The sequence below is a fragment of the Epinephelus fuscoguttatus genome, linkage group LG18, assembly GCF_011397635.1.
Source record: "Epinephelus fuscoguttatus linkage group LG18, E.fuscoguttatus.final_Chr_v1".
In the NCBI taxonomy this organism is placed as follows: Eukaryota; Metazoa; Chordata; class Actinopteri; order Perciformes; family Serranidae; genus Epinephelus; species Epinephelus fuscoguttatus.
This window is the reverse complement of record NC_064769.1, coordinates 32,417,915-32,441,096: the sequence shown is the minus strand read 5'-3', so window position 1 is coordinate 32,441,096 and position 23,182 is coordinate 32,417,915. Positions and strand designations below refer to the sequence as shown.

The 23,182-nt window shown below is 41.2% G+C and overlaps 1 protein-coding gene across 1 annotated transcript in view; it reads right to left on the bottom strand.

Moving 5' to 3' along the window:
• Window positions 1-3,588: 3,588 nt before the first annotated feature.
• The window catches only part of lpar1 (lysophosphatidic acid receptor 1), a 59,081-nt gene continuing 39,487 nt past the window's right edge, over window positions 3,589-23,182 (bottom strand). Inside the window, exon 3 of the mRNA XM_049603657.1 lies at window positions 3,589-10,455. Coding sequence (XP_049459614.1) covers window positions 10,142-10,455 — 314 coding nt within the window. The 3' untranslated portion in view covers window positions 3,589-10,141. The remainder of the gene's footprint in view (window positions 10,456-23,182) is intronic.

Genomic DNA, 23,182 nt, shown 5'->3' with positions numbered 1-23,182 from the left:
CAGCTTTTAAGTCTTGTTGACTTTTCCATGCATCATAAATGCTTCTGGCAACGGGAATGCTGATTCTGTCCATTCAAATCATTAGCTCTCAGCTATCTGCCACACACGCACTAGGATACTTGACCGAGGGGACGCATCTGTCAGTCAGCAAATCATGCTGGGAACCGCGGAAAGTGTCTGTATTGACATTGTGACGAAGATGTGACATCCCCCTCAATCAGCGACGGCACAGAGGAACGTCCTGTGTGGCCGCACGGGCTCTGATTGGCTCATTCAGGGAGCAACAGGAAGTATGGAGACATATATCAGTCAACTGGAGGCTAGCACTCCAAAGCTGTGGAACAACAAACATAGCAGAGCGTGCATTACACACACACACACACACACACACACACAGAACATTCTTCCCTATAAAAACATTTGGCCGCCGTTGCTAGGACTGCTGCTTAATTCATGTCACACACGACACATAGTGACCCTGACCGCTCTCACAATAATGTTAAACAAACACACATACCACACTTGTATAGTAGTGCTGCATGCAGTGTCTGCTTGAGGTCACGGTCCATATTCTGCAATGTAAAGTCATTACTTCCAAACATTCAGTTTGAAAGTGTCCATCTGTTTTCTTTTTTGTTTTACTTTCACAGTGAAGAGCAATTCAAGAGCACCAGGGATTAAGGGTGACATTTATCACAAAAACATCATCATATCATCAGCATATATTTGGTAACTGTGTACATCTGGTCTATATATAGATGGAATAAAGATGGCTAATTTCTCGTCCTTTTATTAGATCAACACTTTGTCTTTGAATGCCTGTAAATGTGTTAAAAGAAAGATAGTTGCACATTTTGGATGGGGAAGACAGATGGTCTGAAAGAGGAGAAAAAGAATTCATCTATGTGAAATTGGAAAAATCTCTCAATAGAGGAGGAGGTCTGCGACACCACCTCCCACCTGTAATCTCCCACCTATAATGCTGTCCTTTCATCCAGGTCCAGGAGATTTAACAGCTTAACCTCTAAAAACAATGGTCGTTCACAAATGGCCTCATGTGACTCTAACAACTCCAACGACCACCACTGCAGCCAGAGTTTCAATGACCATTGTTGACACACCTTGGAGCATTAACGCACCAATGACATCAGTGGCCTTGTGAAAGCCTCCTCAGAGGTTAAATACCTGGGTATTCCACACCAATTTGTCAGACTTGTTCAAGCCAAGTCAAAGAAGCATGAAATGATGAAGCCTCTTGGATAAGAGATGAAATGTCTTCTAAGACAAAACTAAGTCCAGTTGCGTTCAATTGCCTTGAGAGATAACTATGACCTGGATAAATGAGAATATCCACAGGCACAAAGATAGTTGTTACTACACAACAAAATGTCACGGCAAAGGAAGTATCAGTAAAATAAACCATTGTTAGGTCTAGGCACTTAACTACCAGTACGGCATCAGATATGCTTGCTCTAATTACGCGTTCTTGTGCGCTTGATGGCTGCTTCACGTATTCTGCGTCCATTTGGAGCGTTTGTTTTGCACATCCTCAGAAATTAATGCTACTCATCTGCAAGATGGAATACGCACGTGATCAGGGCAGAGTGAGAAACATACAACATGTTTGAATTAAGAGCCTTATGTACAATTGACAATACAATAACCTCCTTAACCCCCTCATTAGTTATTTAATGCTATAAAACGAGGATTTTACAACATGATTGACACTGTGTGAGCCAATCAGTGGGCTCCCATTCAGTGGTACCGCTCGCGATTGGTTGGATGGGCATCAAATCACATACTTCCGTCAGTACACTTCCATGTAGTATACTATGTGCACTGTGTACTCATTGGCGTAGTGCGCAAATTTCAACAGGGTAGTGCTGTCTCAAACCAAACACTGCCATTGTGCACTCACAGGAAATGACGACCACAAATTAGCTAGTTAGCAAACTAGCATTAGCATTTGCGTTATCGTTTGCGGTACCAAATCATTACAGATTGCTAAATTAACCCAATAAACATACTGCTGGCTTATAACCGATAACAGTATAGTGGTGCTTAGTGCACAAAACACGTGTTTGTACAATGCAGCAAGGTTCACGGTCGCCATTTCCAGTTGTAAAAGTGGTCCCTCCCCTTCCGCTACAATACGTAGCCAAGATGGCGACCACTGAGTGCGAGAAGTGTCCATAGTTCCACACTCAACTTCTTGACTGTTTTGAGTGCACCATCCGGGTACTCATAGTGCACTGCATTTTTCCATACTTCTCAGTGTGAACGCACTTATGCACTCAAAATATTAAGTGTAAGTACAGAATTATACGATTTGAGACACAGCACCTGGCTCAGCACAGGGTCACCAGAGCAAGATGGCAGTGGCCCTATCTGTGATATTTTAGCTTCACTTCTGTACAGTAGATCTACGGTCTCTGTGATAGAATTTTGCAGAGATGTTTTTAACCACACACAATGTATGAAAGCTGTAATAACGGATTGTTTCTGATCCTTATGGCAAAAAGTTGCCTATTTATACATTCAGCAGACATGGAGCAGCGTTGATATTCATTTGGACTCTCATGTAAATCAGATATTCACTCTCCCTTTTAGCTCTGGTCTTGTCTTCATCGACTGAGGAGGAATATCTGGCACCAAAGGCTCCACCATGTGCTGGTAGCATTTAGCAAGTTTATTGGGGTCTTTTTACTTCAAAACAATGCCTGATGCAGCTTGCATGGAGAGCATGAGAGTGGACCAAAACAGTAAAAGTGCGGGCCATGAAAACCAAAGCAATAAGCCGAAAGATGGCATTTTAATCCGTTGTTCAATAAATATTTCAGCACTGCAGCTTTAAACAGTTTGGGCCACGGGCAGAAAAACAGGACTGAGTTTCTCATCACAGCTCGGAATATATTCACTTTCCTTTTTGCTGTCCATGCTAACCATAACCCCCAACTATAATAATCCAGTCTATTCTCCCAAACTCCAAAGCCATCCTTGTTTCACTCCAGAATGTTGTCAGGTGATATTCATATAATAATGTGTCTGGTGATACAACATGACTTAGCTCTGAGGCCTGTGGGGGTGTTCGGACCATCGTTCATCTATGATTAACAAAGATTTAATGTAAACTAATATTCTCTGACAACTTTATCAAGCGAGACAGACACATTTAAGTCATGGGAGCTGATTCCCTGAGCACTGTCTCACCTCTAAACACACAGCCACGCAAAACAAAACTGAGAATACACACCGCTGACAGTCAAGGCTGTCTAACATGTGTGAACAGCCTCAAGGTCGAACGATTATTAGGTCTAGCCCATAAAAACCTGCATGTCATGAAGCAAACATTATCAGTCTGTGTCTGTCTGTGACCCTGTGTGTTCCCCCGTTTGCCTGTTACTTACTTTTTGGATGTCAGAAAAATCAAAAAACAATTTGATATCAGACAGGAGCGATGATAGCAAGGCCAAACGTAGAATAAAATAAGACATTCAACAAACATTCAAAATCAGGGTCTTTCTAAACTCCATTTTCACAATATTTGTGTCTAATTTCACATAAAAAACACAATAATTCAGACTTTTCTCATGTTTTTATTGTTGCTGGATATCAACACTATGACTCAGGGTGGACATTCATTGATATTGGCCCGTACAGTATAGAGAGTATGGAAATCACATTAACGCCTGTGTCAAACTTAGTTTCTACAAACTACTGGTACATGGTTTGTTAAATCTGAGGCTTGGTGACAAATGTTCAAAAACACTTTAAAGCAATGTTTGACTTTGGAAGAACAAAATGTTTCAGACCTGCAGTTTGGAAGATCAGTCATTGCTCCTGATAATGTACATATCATCATTCTGTGTAAGCATACACATGGGATGAATGGTTTTTGGCATTAAAATTACATTTGTTAAGGCAACACACACTGGCCATAGCAAACACTGGATGCACCAGTCAGACCAGTCGCAGAAAGAAAATGTTGGCATTGTACATTTCTGCAAAAGGCAAACATGCTACATCTGCAATTTTGATACTTAATATAACAATATTTTTGAAGTGACATAGTACATGGCTGACTTTCACTGGGAGGTGAAGGGAATGGTAGACTGGGTGACACCCTGGCGAGAAACACCTGCCAAGCCAACACGTTCTCATCCCAAGTCGTCACATATCACCATTTTGTCATTGGACTTTTACATCCATATATTATGCGCTAGGTGTCCTCCTGCGTCTGCTGTTGATGTTTCGGGACGTTGCTAACAACATCAGGGCATCAACCAAAGCACGTGGTTAGATATAAAGAAATACATCATGGTTTGGCTCTACATTCATACAGGAAGCGAACACCGGGCTCCCAGGTGAAAGTCCAGGATTTGTTGGACCCATCTACCACCCCACCCCTTCCCTATAGGGAATTTCCAGGTCCTTATATTTCGTCAGCGTGTCAAACTAACGCTGTCCTGTGGCATATTATACTGCTGCGACAGGTGTCATCTGGCCAGCTAGCAGCATATCGTAACACCACGAGAAGTTCCATCCATCTGCGTAACAAACTGATGCTGCCCAGTGACGAATCATACCACCACGAAAGGTGGCTTTTGGCCTCGGTATCTAACTATGGCAAACCACTGTTTGAAACCAACGAAACCGGTTGTCTTTTATTGAGTCTTTGCTAGGTTTCCAGTGGCTTTTACGGCACCAAACTTGGGTATTTATTTAGTCACCGGTTCCTTTTTTTTCCACCATAGATACTGCCATGAAAAGCAGTTGTTTTTTTTTACCTAGACATTACTGTGTTTTTAGGATTGTAAACCCTGTATTTTAAGCCAAAACGTGATCTTTTCCGAACCACCACAAGTGGTTTTTGTGCCTAAGCCGAACCACAGTTTCAAGTTAACATGCCAATTTAACACATTTGCAGAAACATACAATACCAACATTTTTCTGGTGATGGGGTTGTACAGACAAATGAAGTAGTAGTCAGAGTACAATAGCCGTGCTAATATGGGAAATGTGTTGAAAATGAGTGTGTGTTGCCCATAAGAATGAATTTTGTCTCCTTGTTAAACAAAAAGACAAATTAAAAATAGATTACATTTAAATTTCAATTCCTGCCCCCAATCAGATGATTTGAACTTGTTTCGTCCCCAGCCCAAAAACTTGAATTACTGATCAAATAATTTCATTTGGAACAAGAGTTTTATATTTTTACAAACTCATACAACAAACAGAATCAAAATATACAATCTGTATTTATGAGTTTGACTTCATTTAGCAGTTTTTGAGGATGTGCTGTTATTAACAAAAATCAAGCATCAAACTTTCTGCAAACGTGAAATATTGCTCTAACACTGACAATAATTCTTGTTGTACTTTAAGGCAATTATAAAACGACGGTGTTAGCAACACACACACTTAAAGAGAAGGAAAACACCACCTGATGATCTCGTTTTCACCCGTCTCCATTGGTTAAGCTTCTCACTTTGCCGCAGTGATGTCACAGTAAACTCCAAGACACTGTGACATCACTGCTGGGTGTGGCTACAGGTGCAACAAGGCACATTTTCAACCAGAGAGGGTGGTAAAACACTGCGTTACAACCTGGTGTTAGGTTTACTCTTTACAGGACGAGGACTGGAAGGCACCGCACACATAGATATCTAGTTCTGGGTCACAAACAAGTTAATAACTGTAATAGTGTCTACAGGAAACTCATCAATTAGGATCACAATATAAAAGAGCTCACGACATAAAAACAAAATAAACAAAATCCTACAGTACATTTGGACAGATTATAACACACTTAAATTTACAAACACAAAAAACACTTTCCCTTTGGTGATTAACTTTGAATAATATATTTTTATATACACACATACTGTACACATATACTTACAATGGTGTACAAAGAGTGACACACTGGTGGTAAACAGAGACAAACAGAGACAGACAGTTTAGTTGGTTTGCTATATAACCTGAATCAATACTGTGTAAGAGAAATGGTTACAGTGAATGTCGGGTATGGAGGGTTGGGTCCAGAGCCGTAGAGAGACAAGGTTTGGCCAGTGGAAGTGTTGTGAGGCCTGTTGTGAAGTTAACAGAAGTGAAGGGTGGATAAACTCGAAGATGAAACTTGAGGAATTAAGTTAGGAGGAAGACTGGAGATTTAAAGGCCAAAAACAATAAGGAAAATGTAGCTGGGGACGAAGACGATAAGAAACCCACTCTGAACGCTCAACAGCTAGGGTACGCTGAAAAGAAAATCCAAACTAGAGATTAAAAAAAACCTACACTGCCTCATAACAGGGCGACATCTTGGCCAACTTTGACAGGCAAAAATACCAGCTGACTTCATTTCACTGCAGCCTAAATCCCTGACAAACATCTTGCTTCCTGGAAAACATTTGACTGTGTTTTTGGCCGCGGCTCTCACGTTTCTGTCAGCTGTTTGGAGCTTTGTCTATGTATTTTGGCCCGAATGTGTTTTGATTCAAGTCACGACACAACGTTCAGCTGGTGCTTTTTAATGATGTACGTCATAGCATCGGAGCCAGGCTGACTTTCAGTCGAGTCTCAAGTTAATAGCAGAGGGTGGGGAGTGCACTTGTGGAAATGAGATATCGCCACTCAACACTGCAGTGGCTCAACTCTGTTTGACTTTGTAGTATTATCAGAAGGGGAGACATTACAGGTCTTAACTAATAGATATCAAAATGAAACTTCCCCAGGAGATTAATAACATTAAAACTAATATTTCACATAGTACAAGTTCTGTGAGATGTTATATAAATATGCAAAAGATTCGTTATCAAATTAAATATGTGCTTATCTGCATACATTTCCAGAACAGAAATCTAAACATGGTTTAAAATTCTTGTTTGATTTTGTGAACAGACCCCTCTGTGAAAACCTTCAGAGTACAAGATTAAATCTGGATAGCTTGGTGCTATTTAAGTGCTATTTAAGCGGAGATTTTTGGCTTGTAAGTTATAAGGTTTAAAGATATATATTGTAAAATTCCATAGCCTACATTTTTAGACCAAAAGTAAGACACTACAGATGAATAGGGTAAAACTTTGGGTTACCAAGATAACCCCGGTTCTCTGATAACCGAGTGAGGTATCTCACTATGGGAGGTGCCTTCAGGCATGACAGATTATGGAAGCTCCACGTGAGTTGCACGGGCCAGCCTGTCCCCCTTTATAAATGCCTGCAGCATCCCGTCTGTCGTTCTCGCTTTCTTCGCCGTGAAGATCATTAGAGCTCCTCAGGTGTCCTGTTGTCCAGATTTGCATTTAACTGTTCTCAAGGTAGTCACTGAATGTGGAAATCTGGTGCCAGGATTTTTGGATTGCGTATTTCTTTAAGAAATCTTACAATTGTACAGGTGGGCGTTTTCATGTTGTGGTGAACATTTACCTGTTTGTACCACAAGGGACAAGCTAAGACGTCAAGGTGAGCTGTGTGTCTGTTTTTCTTACTGCTTTTGAAGTTTTCACCTGTAGTGTCTCCCCTGAAGAGTAAACTGTGTTACGTCATTGTTGTCAGTTCCCCTTCAAAAAGAATGGCCTTCCAAAAATCCTTAATGTTCATCGACATCAGAAACCCCATGATATGCCTGTCACCAAGTTTCACATGAGACCAGGACATGAGTCCAGTCTGTAATATGTGCCAACTTAATCAGCTGGGAAGCTTTAAAGCTATGACGTGTCCGAAGTTTTGCAGCATTTGCAAGTAAAGACTGGTTACAAAATAATCATAACCCCAACCATCTCATATTATGACTTACTAAAACATCATAGATTTTCAGTGGACTCCGGTTTTACTTCATATCACCAATGATACTGTTACTGTGGACATAACATTCAGTTTCTGGTAAATATGAAGGATATTTTCTACTCCTCTTAGAGTGTTTGTGATGCCAAGCAGACCTGAGTCAGACTGAGGTGCTGTAGGAGTGAACTTTATGAGTATATCACAGAAGGTCAATGAGCATGTTCTAAAATGGTAATTTTTTCTTAAATACAGCCATAAAAGATGCACACTGGACTTTAAGGTTGTTGGGTTTTAAGACCATATCATTACAATATTCAAAGCTAATTTGAAATGGCAGCCAATTCAGATGTTATCAGTCCATTAAATGGCCGTTATCTATTGTCTGTAACCTCATGGATGTGTGTTAGAATGGGCCTGCCACACCTACTGTTGGGTTCAAAGGCTGTTTTTAGCCCATTAATATCCAACGTTATGAAACAAATGGAGTTTCATTAGGTTTTGCTTTCCCTTTTATTAAGTGTACTCGCAACAAGAATGTGATTAGCTTTAGGAACACAACCACCTCTGGTAAATAAGTCAGCTTTGAATTTTTGGACTTCTTCTTGCCAGACGCCAACTTTCTCTGTCTTTACGCTACATCACCTGACTTCCTCATCATAATTAATACAGCCGCCAAGAGTTCATCACCTGACAATAAACGTAGTGGCCTCCTGAATTGATAGTAGGCATGGGAGGCCCCTTTTAACTCATACCTGTGATGCTTATAACCCCTGATTATGACCATTTAATGGCCTGCTAACAGCCACACCAGCTGGAAATGGAACTCATGAGTTAAATTTAGTAGGCAGGGCCAAAGTCACATTTTGGACAAAAATATTGGAACACTTGGGACTGAACGGATTTTCTTGAACTCTGAACTTCTCTTAACTCTGACACAATTTTTCACTGCTGACCAGTAACAAACTGGATTTGTATTGGCAATGTTACTAGTCTATGGATCAGTCCACCTCTTTGGTCCCGACTGAAATATAACTATTCGACAGACTGCAAGGCAATTTGAAGGTCAGTGTTTGCAGCCCCAACTGAATTTGTGAACTACATTATATCTTCATGTTCATACTGAAAAGATGGAATGACCCACCTAGTCACCTCTCTCAAATTCACATCAACACTGATTATACTTTCACATTCACTCACCCCCCCCTCCTCTTCTTCCTCAGTCAGCCTCACGGACACAGAGCCGCTTGATAAAGCCACGAGAGTCCGACAGCTCAGCACATTTCATGTCATGATCTGAAGTCTGTGAACGCTCACCAGAAACGACCTTCACCTTGTCTCCACATAACACTGTGGCACAGAGCCTGCTCCAAAACCACAAAACATCCTCCTCCCGTTTTTGGTAAGATCCCTGGAATAACTCGTCTCTAATTCCTTAGAGGGAATAAACAACTGATCTTGGACCCTTCATGTATTTGGGTTGGATGAAAAGAAGGAAGTAGATTTACGAATGCTTTTAACTACGAGAATAAGATAAGTAGAATAATGAGTCCCAAGAGGATTAAGGCTGTCAGGTCACGTGTCGTTAAAAGATGAATGTGAAATGTATAGTGGCTCTGGTAACTTAAATATAATAGGTACAACAATGTTTTTGGTAAGTCGCTAAACCCTGGAAATAGATGCAAATGCTATTAAGAAAGGCTGCTGGAAATAACATTCAGTTACATGTTATGAGCACAAAACTGCATTTGAATTACTGTCTTTACTCCCAAACAATAATGAAAAAAATGTGTTTTAAATTTGGATTCAGACCCAAAATGGGTTCTCAAATGGATGTGAAGGAAACTCTGATGTCATATCTGTATGCAATAAGTGTATGATGTAATGAGACCTTTCTAAAGAATGGGGGTCAAGGGGGAAAAGTCTGAAACCCACGACTACAGGATACAGAGTTAGAGTAGACTGGAGTACTGGCATTACCTTCATTTCACAGATTACTTTTAAATAGTTCATATCAGCGTTGTCCATAACAACACAAATAGAAAATAATAAACAACTAAACAAAAACACTAACAGCCTATCAGAGTCCTCAAAGATCAGACTCCCACAGCGGTAAAGTCTCTTGTCATCTTTCTTCATAGTTGCCTTTCTCTTCTTCATTGTGATCTCATTCAGCGCCTCATCAGCTCCACCCCATCTACCTAATCTTCACTCTCCAATTTATCACGTGACTGTCTCAAGTTCGCATCATGTTCGCAGTCTTTCTCGACCTTCCCGTGCTGCCGTTTACCTTCTTTCAGTCTCCAAAACAGATTAACCCCCTCAAGCAGTTGGATTAGTTTCCATGATCTCCAGCCCTGCTCTATACCACCGAGTGTTCGTTGTGGTGGTGGTGCATACCGCCGCTCAGCACTGTGTGGTTGATGGACGACGCGGACCGGTCAGACCCCTCCGCTGTCGTCCCGTTGACGTTCTCCTGCCGCTGACAGCACAGGATCTGCCTGAAGGTGGCGCTCATCTCCTTGTCGCGGTAGGAGTAGATGATGGGATTCATGGCTGAGTTGAACTCAGCGAGGAGCAGGAAGAACTTTTCGTAGGTGAGGACATTGCAGCTGGCACAGAAGACGTCGAGGAGGAGGATGACCAGGCCGGGGGTCCAGCAGACAATGAACGCACCTGAGGAGACAAGAAGCAGAGTAAATGAGAATTACACCTTGCAGTTCCATGCACCAGTCTAACTGCACTTACAGTGCACATCCATGTCTGTTAGAACACAGATGCTTCACACACATTTTCCCCTGGCAGCACAGAGGATCTATACAATCAGCACAGTTTGAAAGTGGACACACAAGATTAGTGTCACCAATTCAGTATCTGTCTAAATGTCTCCCTTTCTGTTCCTGAGCTAAGACGCTAAATAATGGCCAGAAAAGTGTTTATGCAGAACACTATGATGTCACAGTGAGGTTGACCTTTGATCTTTTGGAAATATAAAATGTCATCACTTCATAATTTTATCTTATTAGACATTTGTATGAAATTTTGTCACAATTAGTGAATGAATTTTTGAATTAGGGCTAAAAGCTTGTTTTGAGGTCACAGTGACCTTGACCTTTGACCATAAAAATCAGTCATTGTTGAGTTTAAGTGGACGTTTGTGTCAGATTTGAAGAAATTCACACAAGAGATATCACGTTCAAATGAATGAGAAAGTCAGGGTCACAGTGATCTTGACCTTTGAGACGGACGAAGTCACAGTGACCTTAACCTTTGACCACTGAAATCTAATCACTTCATCATTGGGTCCAAGTAAGCGTTGGTGCCAATTTTGGAAAAAAAAAAAAAGTCCTTTAAGGTGATCTTGAGATATCGCAATCACAAGAATGAGACAGAGGAGGCCACGGTGACCTTGACCTTTCACCTACGAACAACAAAAGCTATTCAGTTTATCATTAAGTCCAAGTAGATAGCCAAAGTGGAAGAAATACCCTCACTGCATTCTTGACATATTGCATTGACGAGAATGGGACGGGCATGTGTACAGAAACGGACGTAAAGCCATGGCTATCACCAGCGCGGAGGAATTAAGATGTTTAAATTCGTGCAGGGAGCATAAAAAAAAGTTTCTCTGGAGTATAAAAAAGACACCTTAATGAATGCTTTTGTTTCTTAAAATACATGTATTCACAGATTTAAATATATTGAGAAACTGATCATGGATAAGGCTGTCCTATGAACTATATACAGTTGTTTATCCTTGGTCACCAAAAAGTTGTAGAAGTTGGTGATATGGTTTGAAAAGCTGAGTAAAAGTTTGGTTGACTAAATATATTTTGCACTTTATCAATTTTAACCTGCGTTATTTCATAATTCTTTATACTAATGAGGCAGTTCTGGGCCCATAGTTTCTTTCAGTTATATCAAGATGCACACAAACTTCACTCGCTAGTTGAATTATCTCAGAATTCTTATAAATGCATTTTGTAACTGGAGTTTTCAAAGGCCTCAGTGATTCCAAACAAATTTGTAATACATCTGCACTTGAATTGTATAATAGACTTTGAGAGACACATAAATAAAAGAAGCAAAAAACAGTCTCTGGCTTTGGTGAGGTTTTTCTTTGTTTGGCTTGACATGAGTCACTGTTAGTAATGAGTGATTAAGCGTCCTACCTATTCTAATTTGTGGTTATCCTGCCTTTTATGAGTCTGACAAAACACTTGTGCTGAATGTGAAGTTAATACCACAACAATGTGATTAAGAACTTTAAAACAGTTAATTTTGTTTTGTATTTTGGTGAATTTGATCTGAGTCTCAGATGTCCTGGGTTCCTGCAGTTTTTAATGACTTTCAAATGGAAATGATACATTTGAACACTAATGACTTCCTTTGGTCTCAGACTGACTCACACTTGAGAAACAATGATTCACTGTGACTTGAGCAAAATGGCTCCACGTCTTCTTAGTGTCATCTTAAAAAATTATGCCCCAAATGCTACACATGAGAGGCATCCTGCCACCTCCACTTTCACTCTAAATTAATATTATGCTAATGTGACATCCTGGATTTGTACCAGGCAGACATCTTGTCTTTTCCTCTCCGTCTACTGAGCCACAACAATAAATAAATAAATCAAATTAAATAAAGAAGCAGAAACTTAAATTTTGGCCATGAAAATGTATCCATCAGCACAACCACTGATCAGATGAGGTAATATATACAGTGTGGGTGAAGCCACTCCATCTGGGAGCCAGAGTTTGTTGTTTTTGGTTTGTTTTGAATAAAGAAAAAAAATCACTCTGCAGCCACATTAGCATCACTTAACAACCACATCATCAGTCTACAGAACAAAAACACTCCATAACCACATCTAAAGTTTATTACTGACACTTTGAGTACAAAGTAATTTTGTTGCACAGTGTTTCTAATGTAGTTTGTTATTGTGGGTGCATTAGGTAACCACTTATGGGATGCCAAAAGGGAAAATTACCGTAAAAGACCACATTGATAACCACTGTGAAATTCATAATTTAAAGTGACTGTAAATAAATAAATAACTGTGTAAATATGAAATCAATTTCTCCCACTTACTTTAACCACGCAGTATAATCTTATTTATCACAATGATTTTGTGCCACAGCACAGCCATTTTTGAAATCGGTAAGCACGCCAACACCAAGAACATAGAAAAATAATATTTGAAAACTAAAAGGTGCTGGAAAGGTTGTGCAAGTGCAATGATAATAAACTACTGGACTTATTTATTGTTATTATTATTATTATTATTATTATTATTATTATTATTATTATTATCATTATTATTATTATTAATATTTTATTATCTGATGTGAGGAAAAGACATAGGCATTAATTAGTTTTCACAAAAAAGTCCCCTTTGTGTGGATGTTAACATTGTGACATTTTGTAGGGGTCAGGTGTTGCTCTCCATAACTTACAATTAAACGTTGTTATGCTTAGGGCTGCCCCCTAATAGTCAACCAAATGTTAGTCGACAAGAAGGGTCGGCAAGATTTCAATGGTCACTTAGTCGCAGGAAAAAAAACAAACAAGCAAACATGAAACTCTATTAGGAGCTGTACCTCATCAAATTCAGTCAAAACCTATATGACTGGACCATGTGGGGATTCAATTTGAAAGGACAGACACAGGAAGTGGCCACGCTCAGCAACATGACAGGAGTCAGGTTAATTTCCAGGGCTGGTACCTGCGGTTATTCCACAGGCTAGTTAATAACATGTCGGGCAGGAAATCCAAAGTGTGGGATCATTTTGAGAAGGTGAAGGACGAACCCAAGGTGATATGTAAACTCATCTTCATTGGTCGACTACAAACATGACGTATCATCTGAAACATGGAAGTAGCTACATGCCCATTAGCCCACAGCGTCATTAACAGGCGGCTCGCTCAGTGTGTGACGTGCACTTGGAGATAAAATATAGGCCTATATTAATGAAGGTTCATTAGTACAGTTTGTATTTCTCTGTAATGTAACACAGTGTTAACAATGTTACTGATACTATTCTTTCTCACACCTTCAACTCAAACCATTATATATAATTTAATAATTGAATCAATATCGTAAACATGTGGGAGACTAGTCGACTGATGGCCCTAAATGACGACAATTGGTTGACTAAGAAAATTCTTAGATGAGGGCGGCCATAGTTATTCTACATCAAGATGACGCTGGCATGTGACGTTTGGAGAATGTTTGATTTTGGTTGCTTAACAACATAAATTAAAACCAACCAAATATCATCATCATCATCATCATCATCATCATCATCATCATCTGTTGTCAGTATTCTTCATCAAACTGGCATTGGCATTAGACGTTGTCCTAACACTGAACACATCTTTCTGTCATTTCTGCTGAAATCAAAAGCTCATTGCTCTTTGAGAGGGTGTCCTTGCATTATTATGCTTTTATATTATCATTATCTCAGTGGCAGAAAATGTTCTAAAAAATAACAATAATATCATTTATTACAATAATTCCTGGGATAATATTTCATCCGACAAAAGTAGCTAACATGACAGGTCTAACTGATGTAGATAGGCTGTTGGTCGCTGCCTTCCAAAACACACCATATATGAGCATTTTCTAATATGGTGCCTCAAACATCATTTGTCAGTCCTTTCCACAACAATATGATAGTTACAGTTGGGTTATGTTTACACAACTAAAACTCCATGTTTGAATGATAGGATTGCATTCCTTGTTTCTCCGTAAATCACCATCAACATCCGTCATCATCCCTCCCTTAAGGTGAAATATCTACAGTAACATAAATGACTGACCTCTGCCTCGTTTCTGCAACCAGATCTCCAGCACTCCATCATCATATCCACAACCTCCCAACCCCATTTGGCTGAATACAGTGCATCATCATTTCTCTGACTACATGAAGAGTGTTAGCGCAGTCGAGGGGGGATCTCTGACTCATTACTCACGAATGTCGAGTTCGAGCATTGTAATTCCAGTCAACAGATGCTGTTTGTCACAACTACAAGACAACTACGGGACATTACACTCTTGAGACAGTGAAACAAAAAGTCTTGATGAGAAATTAGGCAAGCAGAGACAGTGAGGGGGGATACAGGGAGGCAATATTGACAGGCAGGCCTGTTATCTGTTAGTGTTTTGCAGGCGGCAGCTGCAGCGAAGGCTTGACCTCACTTCCCAGCTATGCAGGCAGACTCTCCGGAGTTAGATAAATTGCTCAAACCCAGTTCGCAGCCCAGCGGAGAAACTATCCGAGCTATTTGTCACTGAGTGAAACATCTCACTCTGAGACAGAACAAGACTCAGCACAAAAAGCAGCACAGAAATGTTTCCTGCCTTTAGTAACACTGTCTCATTTTGAAGAAATAGACCCTGACCGCAACATATATTCTCCTCCGAGTGAGGCCAAAATAACAACCAAATACCCCTCCACATTCCTCCAGTTTCAAATAACCTGCTGCTTCTTTAATGTCAGTCCCTTTCTGTTGTGAATGGATTGTGAAATATGCATATGTACAGGATGTTTGTCCTGATTTTGCCTCAGAAGGAGGAAGAAAACAGCCTTTGTGTGAAGCTATGACCTGAGAGGTTTCACCCTTGGAGTCTTTCATTTCCTCTCTCAAGCTGGGGGTATACGGTTGCTTGTTTTACACCCTTCATCTAAGAAATGCGCCTTTGCTGAACCCAAATGTATGCGGTTTGCCGTGGATACAAAGAGGCAGCGTTACGGCCGCACCAGGTTCACGGAGGATAAAGCAGAGTTTTTGTTTATGAATGAAACAAAAAGGCCCTTTTGCCCTGTCGCTGCTCGGAAATGCCACATGGAGGGAAAAGAGAGTGGAGAAATGGAAAGTCAGTGGAGGAAGGTAAACAAACACGGCTGTGATGCAGGCCTGGAAAATCTGGGAATTCACGGAAGATTATTTTGACACTTTGCAGGTTTTGATAGAGTAAGGCAAGACACGTGTTCAGGTGTTAGCTTAGCAATAGCGTCCTCTGTGACACATGGTGACATTTGAAGGATCGTCATTGGCAACCCAGCGATCCGACCTTGCCGACACCATTTGGCTTTCCTTATTTTGACTAAGACAGTCAAAACTTTCCTCTTTTCCCTGACGGAAATGGGCTTCCATTAGAGAGAGAGAAAGGAGCTCTATGGGAACAAAATTAAGGAAATAATGGAGACCAGACTACGGCAATGAACTTCACCCCCGCAAACACACAGATGCAAAACTGAAGGGTAGACACGGACAAACACTCACATGTGCAGACACAAACACACGCAAATACTCACTTACATAATTGCACATGGCACAAAGGCAGATGGAGGAGTGCTCAAACATGATGTGAAAACATTTGGATGTTGTTGAGAAAGCGCCCGGAAAAAACGTCCATCCCGGCATGCTTAGCCTCACAATCATTATTAACCAGAAACAGGGTTTCACTTTCAGCGTTTAAGCCCCTTGCTTCATACAAACATTGTTAGAGGATCATGAGCAATGGCGTGGGCACCACCTCCTCCTTTAGATTAGGAAACATGGATCTCTTTCCTAATCTAACTTGGTGCTTGTTGGACAAGGCTTCACTCTAATGGCTGATGTGTCGTGTTTCTTCCAGTGAGAAATGCATCATTAAGAGGTTTATGATGCTGTTTTTCAGCATTAATGACACACTGTCCGCAGCAGCTTGCTCTATAGCTCTCAGTCACTCGTAGTGGACGACAGATTTTACATAACTATGAGTGTAAATGGCTTAAAAGATCAGGCTGGTGCTTTTGCACGTTACCAGAAATGGCATTGTCTTTGATTGCAGCCATCAGTTTCACATTTCCAGTCACTCTGGGAATGCTTTGCTTTGGAAAGCAACTTGCAGAGATTTGAAACAAGAGAGGTTAATGAGCATTACGTCATCCATTTTGGCTTTGTCAGTGTTACATTAGTGGTAATGCACTTGTATGACAATCTTTTTACAATCTTTTTTTTTTTTGGTGATTTTGCACACTACATGCTCTGCTCCAACCAGGCAAAGCATGACCACAGTTGGTCAATGAACTAAATACTTTTTCATAATATCAGCTATGTGGTGTTGGGATCAGAAATCATTGGGTGCAACAATTGCCTGTTTCTCTCACAGTGGAAGATAACTTAAGGCTCTGACACACCAAGCCCATGGTTGGCCGTCAGCAAAGTTTGGCCATTGGTGAGCACTGGCTGACCTCATCAGTGTGGTGTGTCCCACTCCCTTGACCCCCCCATCGGCTTTTTTCCACTGATTCAGCAAGTTGAATCAGTGTTGGCAGCAGCAGAGCCCATCGGTGAATGAAATCATCCTGTCTGGCAGTTCAGCTCAGCGCGCATGAAGTAAACAAACAGCTTAAGTCAAGAGGGAGTGAGATCAAAACAAACTTGTTACATAAGATAACAACTTTTCTTTAGCCATTGAGTTAATTAGCAAATGTCACCTGTGTAATTGTTCATTGGCGAATGATGCTTTGTTCTTTCAACAATGGATTGTGGTGCTAATGTGCTAACTGGCTAACTAGCATCAAGATGGTGTTCCAGTTTCCCTTTTCTTAATGAGGGGTACAGATGACCGTCGTCTGCTGGTGTAGAGCAATATGTCCTCTTATACAAGTGCAGAATGTACGTACTAGTGGATTGTTGGCTGTAGTCTTTGCAGTGTGCTCATGTGCAACTTTTTTGGCCAAGACTCAGCAAGGTCAGGCAACACAGCAGAGGGCGTTTGTTGCCACTAGTTCTCTCAAGTCAGTTTGGTGTGTCTGGGCTGTTATACACAAAATACAAAGTCCTGACTTAGGCGTGACATCCACGGATATCCACAATCTGCGGGTGGGTGGGCCAATGAAAATTAACATTGTAATTCATTTCAGGTGGATTGCGGGTAGACCGCACACTCTGTAAAACAGAGCACAAGAGGACTTGACTTACTTTAGAGACTTTTATTTTTTTTTTTTTTTGGCAACAATTAAATCGTAGGCAACTGGACTTTGATTTTGTCTAGAAGACGTTTCGCCTCTTATCCAAGCGGCTTCATCAGTTCTCAACGCATCGGTCTGACTAGTGCTAGATGTGTGTGCAGGTCTCTAAATTTTAGAAGATAATTACGTCAGGTGGGTGGCGGGTGGATGACTGATGAGTGCACGAGGATTCGGGTGCGCTCAAACGCCATCCACGCATCTCTAGTTTGCACCTATCATTTACACGTAACCAGCGTTTTTCTCGGTGAAAAAACGGCTACCAAAATGAAAGTTTTCTATGGAGATGTGTCAACAGGATAGACTGAGATTTTGGAAAATGATGACGTTGCAACCCCGTTTGCGCATGCCCCTTAGGTGCCTGGGTACCACAACAACAATGGCGGATGTTGTTTACGTTTTGTTAGCACTTTTGGGACCACTTACGAGCTTACAAATGAACTCAGCACTGCTGCATCAACATCACCGCTACATCGGTGCACAAAGACGTCTGCTGTGCCCAATATTAGTAAGCGTATAGCAGCTAACTATGCTACATAAGGTTAAAATGTAGTTTATCATTGTTTTTATCACTAGTGCCAAGTGAAAACCAAATCACTGTGCATGCGCAGAGCGTTCTTCTATGGTGTTTGACATACGGCGTATCACCACTTACTGGCCTGGCATGCTAACTGCAGCATGCTGTTTTTGTGGAAACAGGGATATCTTTTTCACAACTGATCGTGTAAAGCCGGATTTTTTTTTTTATACGGGATAAATAAAAATGTGTTTTTATTTGTATCGGTATCCGTGTAAACAAGGCCATAGTGACTATCACAACTAGCACCGTCCTCTTGATCACCTAGGATGTACATTACACAATTAAACAAATAAAGACGCCAAGCTACGACTGGTCGAGTCCACCATGTAGACCTACTAACAAGTCCTACAATTAGAGAACAAAGCGTTGTTTGTCGACGCCCCCTGGGAGGGTTTTCTGATCAATGCAACTTTTGCTGTGACAATGACAAAAATGACCAATGCATTTTATTTTTATTTTTTATGGCGAGCAATGCTAGCATACATTTCTCTCTCTCTCACACATGCACAAATCTAATCTGCAGTGTTGTTACTATGGTGTACTGAAATCAGGTAAAATCACAGTAGTTCAGAATTCTAAAGAAAACTGCCAGCTGTAATGTCAATATTTTTGATATATCAAGTGAAAAATATAATTGCAAATCTCCTGTGCGGCTCTTTAAGTCTGTGTAAGTCTATGCTGTGTCTTACGCATCTAAGTTCCTCTACATTGTGCTGATACTTTCCACGTGTAGCAACATACTTATCTCATTACACAGCTTCAAATTCTGCTATCAGGGATTTTCATGCCTTCCTATTATCCCTCACGTGTCTTCATGCCGGCTTTGGTTTCCCCTAATGTGCAATTCTCCCAGGACCTTAAAAATGAATGAACACCCGATATTAAATTACGGCTCTCATTCTTCTGTGTGTCTCACTGCCTTTCTTCCCATCTATCTCGCTGCATCTCTGTCTCTTGCTCGTTTCCTGTCCCTCTCCTTCTCTCTGTCTTTTCCCATCTTTTTTAATATCCTACTACAGTTCTTTCTTCTCTTGGTGTCTTGTCAGCTACTCTCAGTCTTTCAGATTTTCTCCGCACAATTCTCTCTTTTCTTGATTTTCTCTCTGCAACCTGTCTTCTTCCTCTCACTGCATGTCTCTGTCTCAATTTCTGTTCATCTCCCACATTTTCTGAACCCAGCAATCATCTGCGGTCGTGACCATGATGCCACTGAAGTAAGTCAGTGGACAGAAACCATTATGTATATTTCTGAAATGGCCCGGTGGCTTCCCGTTTGTGCACAGAGGGATTTCTTTTCCCTCTTTCCTCTTTCCCACATCACTTACTTCCACGCACACACACACATTGCAGATTAGATAAAAGTTCACATTCAGCAGCTGAGTGTTTACAATTATTGATAAAGAGGCTTGTGGTGTACACAGCGATGGAGTCTGGCAGTGGTGTCACAGTGATCTAATGGCTCGAGGGAAACGCTTCTGACTGGAAGTACAGTGAGCTCTTTGAAAAAGGCAATAATGAAGGTTTTCTGCTCTGCATGCACAAACACACTGTGATAAATGTGCATCTGAGTTGCTGGTCACCAGCAGTGACTCACTCACTTCCACCTCACGTCTCTGTTTTTTAATTTAAAAGGACAAAACAGGACAGGGGAAACAATGCACACTGGCGCTGTCATGTTCTGTTGTGATTTAGATCACATCCAGATTGTTAACCACAGCCATGCCTCTCGCAACCAGATTCTGAATCCAATTGACAAAAACTGCATGTGATTTAAAGCGGCACTTTGGTCCTTGACTTTCTAAAATAATACCAGTCTGTTCTGATCCTACAGCTCGCTTTGAAATTGTCTGCGTATGGTTGCGTTTTTTTCTCCTGTTAGCTTTTTGGTGTTACCTCAGGCAATGGACGCAGATGTTCTGTAATTAGAATCGCCTCTATTATTCTGTCCCAGAACAAATTCCTTTCCGGAGCTGTTTCTGATTGATAGAGTCACATGATTTACGTTTTTCCCCCCTTAAGGCAGAATTTATCTCAATAATACATGATTATATTCGCTATGTTTTAATATTTAATGCAGGCAGCTTACAAATCCAGGCTTACTCGAGCCCCTGGAGGCATTTAATGATGCTGTAGATACTTGAGCTGTTCGAGCAAAGCCAGAAATTAACAACTGCGGAAACAGGATGCAAAAGAACAGATGCTGCTATTGTGAGCGATTAGCTACGAACAGCAATTTCTTGCATTTAGCACACACACAGAAAACAGGTGACATCGCGAGCCAGTCATGTCTCCATGCTGACAGTGGCTTGGAAGACAATCAGTGAGTTCCCGGGTCGAACATTGATTGGTTATACATTGCAAGCCTGAAACAAATGTAGGTCATTGATATGGCATCTGCGTGCATGTGTTTAGGCGATGGTATGTCTTGGCGCTCCACACTGTCTGACGATGGGAACGCACACAACACCATGGGCTTTAAGATAATCAGATCATTCACAGAAGACCCCTGCGTGAGCCAACACCTGACACACAGACACACACACTGAACAAGGGTCATGGTTAATTTGACGGTGCAGTTGACTCATTGAGGAGTGATGAAGAGGATCTCTGTTGGTGTCATTCAAACTTTTTTTGTCAGCATAGAAGCACCAGTGGCTGAACAGACTACCAAGACTGTCCATAACCCTTTGTGTCACAGCTTTTTGCAACAGATCAACACACAGTGTCTGCAGTAAGGTGATGCCCAGTGTACTGGAAAGGCCAATTCATCATTCTAGCTCTAGCAAGTATGTTTTCCTTTGTCCTGTTGGATGTCCTTGCATAATTAATGAAATAGTCCTCATCCAACCTACTGTGTTTAAGGTACCTGATGACAGTTTGTTCGGCGTCTAAGAAGAAGAATACCTAGGATTACAATAGTGTCCTGGTAGCTTAGCTGCCTGGACCCTAATAAAAAGAGTGTGGGCCCAATAATGTGCCAATGCCATCAACTGAAAAATATGATAACACTGGTGCTATCAGTGGATAAGTTTAGAGCAGTTTGTGTGCATCTTCATATGTGTGCACAAGCAGACACAAAACAGGGACAAGTTTGTGAAACCTTTGCTCCATCACAAGTGGTAAAACACTCCACAGGGTACCTTTAAGGCAGAGGAAGTCTGTTTGTGTGTAGATGCTATTTCCACATGTGTGTGTGTGCGTGTTTGTATCCTTATCTCTATTGTTTTTGGCAAAACAAGTCACGCACAAGCCAGATTCTGGTTTTGTTTTCCCATCATTTGACTAAGTGCATCAGAGTTTATGTGAATGGAGCCAACCTCATGTCCCTCTAGCTTTTTATTGAGCCTGGGGGTTTATGTGAGTGTGAGAGAGTCCCTGCGTGTGCACGTGCTTATGCACAAATCCATGCAACCAACTCTCCTTCTCATCCTGTCCTCCTGAGACGAAATCACCCATGGTTGGTTTTACGGCACTCTGAGAAGGACAAGTGGAGAGGACAGCAGGCGGCAGGGGAACACTTATCATCATCATCTGCTCAGCAGATGGGAGAACCTGGACGAGGAATAGCTGTGGGGTTTACTTTCTCGTCAAGCGGCAAAGGCTGAACTCATCCTAACCTTCCCTGAAGAAGTCACACATAATCAAACCCCAGTACTCAATGGCAACTCTAACTCCACCAGAGACGCATGACCTTTTTTGTTTAACTTTGGCCAGTGTAAGACAAAAACAGACAAAGAGGGATCTCATCAAAATGAAACAGGAGATAAGTGTCCAAGAGATGTGAATAAGCGATTGTGCTGTAAATCCACTTGAAACTAGAAACTAACTCCCTTCTTTCAATACAGCAACACAGAGCGGTATTTTCTATCCTCCTCGGTGCTTAAAAGTGACCTCACTCAGAAACAGGAGTGGATTCCAGACTGAACCAAAACACATCACACCCTTGCTCAAAAGACTTAGTTTCCCAGTAAGGGCTTGGCATTGGTAAAAAGAAACATATGTGATGTGTTCAGGGGCTCAAAACAATAAAGATTCAAATGAATAATTCTGAGATTTGTTGAGCTGTGATAGGTATAGTGAAACTGCTTTTACTTGCTCATGATCACGTAGCTCTGCTGAGGCATAAAATACATTTTACCATATTATAGCTGTGTTCACAGTCCTTGTTCACACTGGTATATTGTAATGAAAATACAAAACAGGGGTCAGTTTAGAACAATTTGTTGCATGGGCACTGGAAGATGAGTGCTTTCGGTGCTGCAGCACCCCCTATTTAAGAGGGCTGGAACAACACCTGACTTTTGAACAGCATTTAAGGTGCCTGTGAGAAAACGTAATGGAAAAAATGTGCAAATTTAATTAATTTCTCAACAGGGGGTTGGGGTCAGAGATTTGCAGTAGCATCGAGAGCTAACCATTAGCACAGGCAGGCTGAAAATGCTAAGAAAGACCAAAGAATAGCAAGGACACTTAGCTTACTTGTGGGTTACCAACCCATTCTTACACTGAGACTTCACGTTGTGTCAATCACGTTTGCACCCTGACTCCGAAACTTTCATCCGTCATCAAAATTTTCCAAACAGATTAGATTTTTTGTGCTTTGCACATCCGTCAGTGCCTTGAGAGACATTTGACCAACAATCAGTGAAGAAAATGTGGCGGCGGGACACAGCCGCGGCAAGACAGAGGAATGGGTAGCACAGAATCATTTCACAACTCAGATAGCTCACTTTCAACAGGTCAGATAGTAATATTCGGGTAGATGATGATGATGATGATGATGAGGAGGAGGATGTGGACC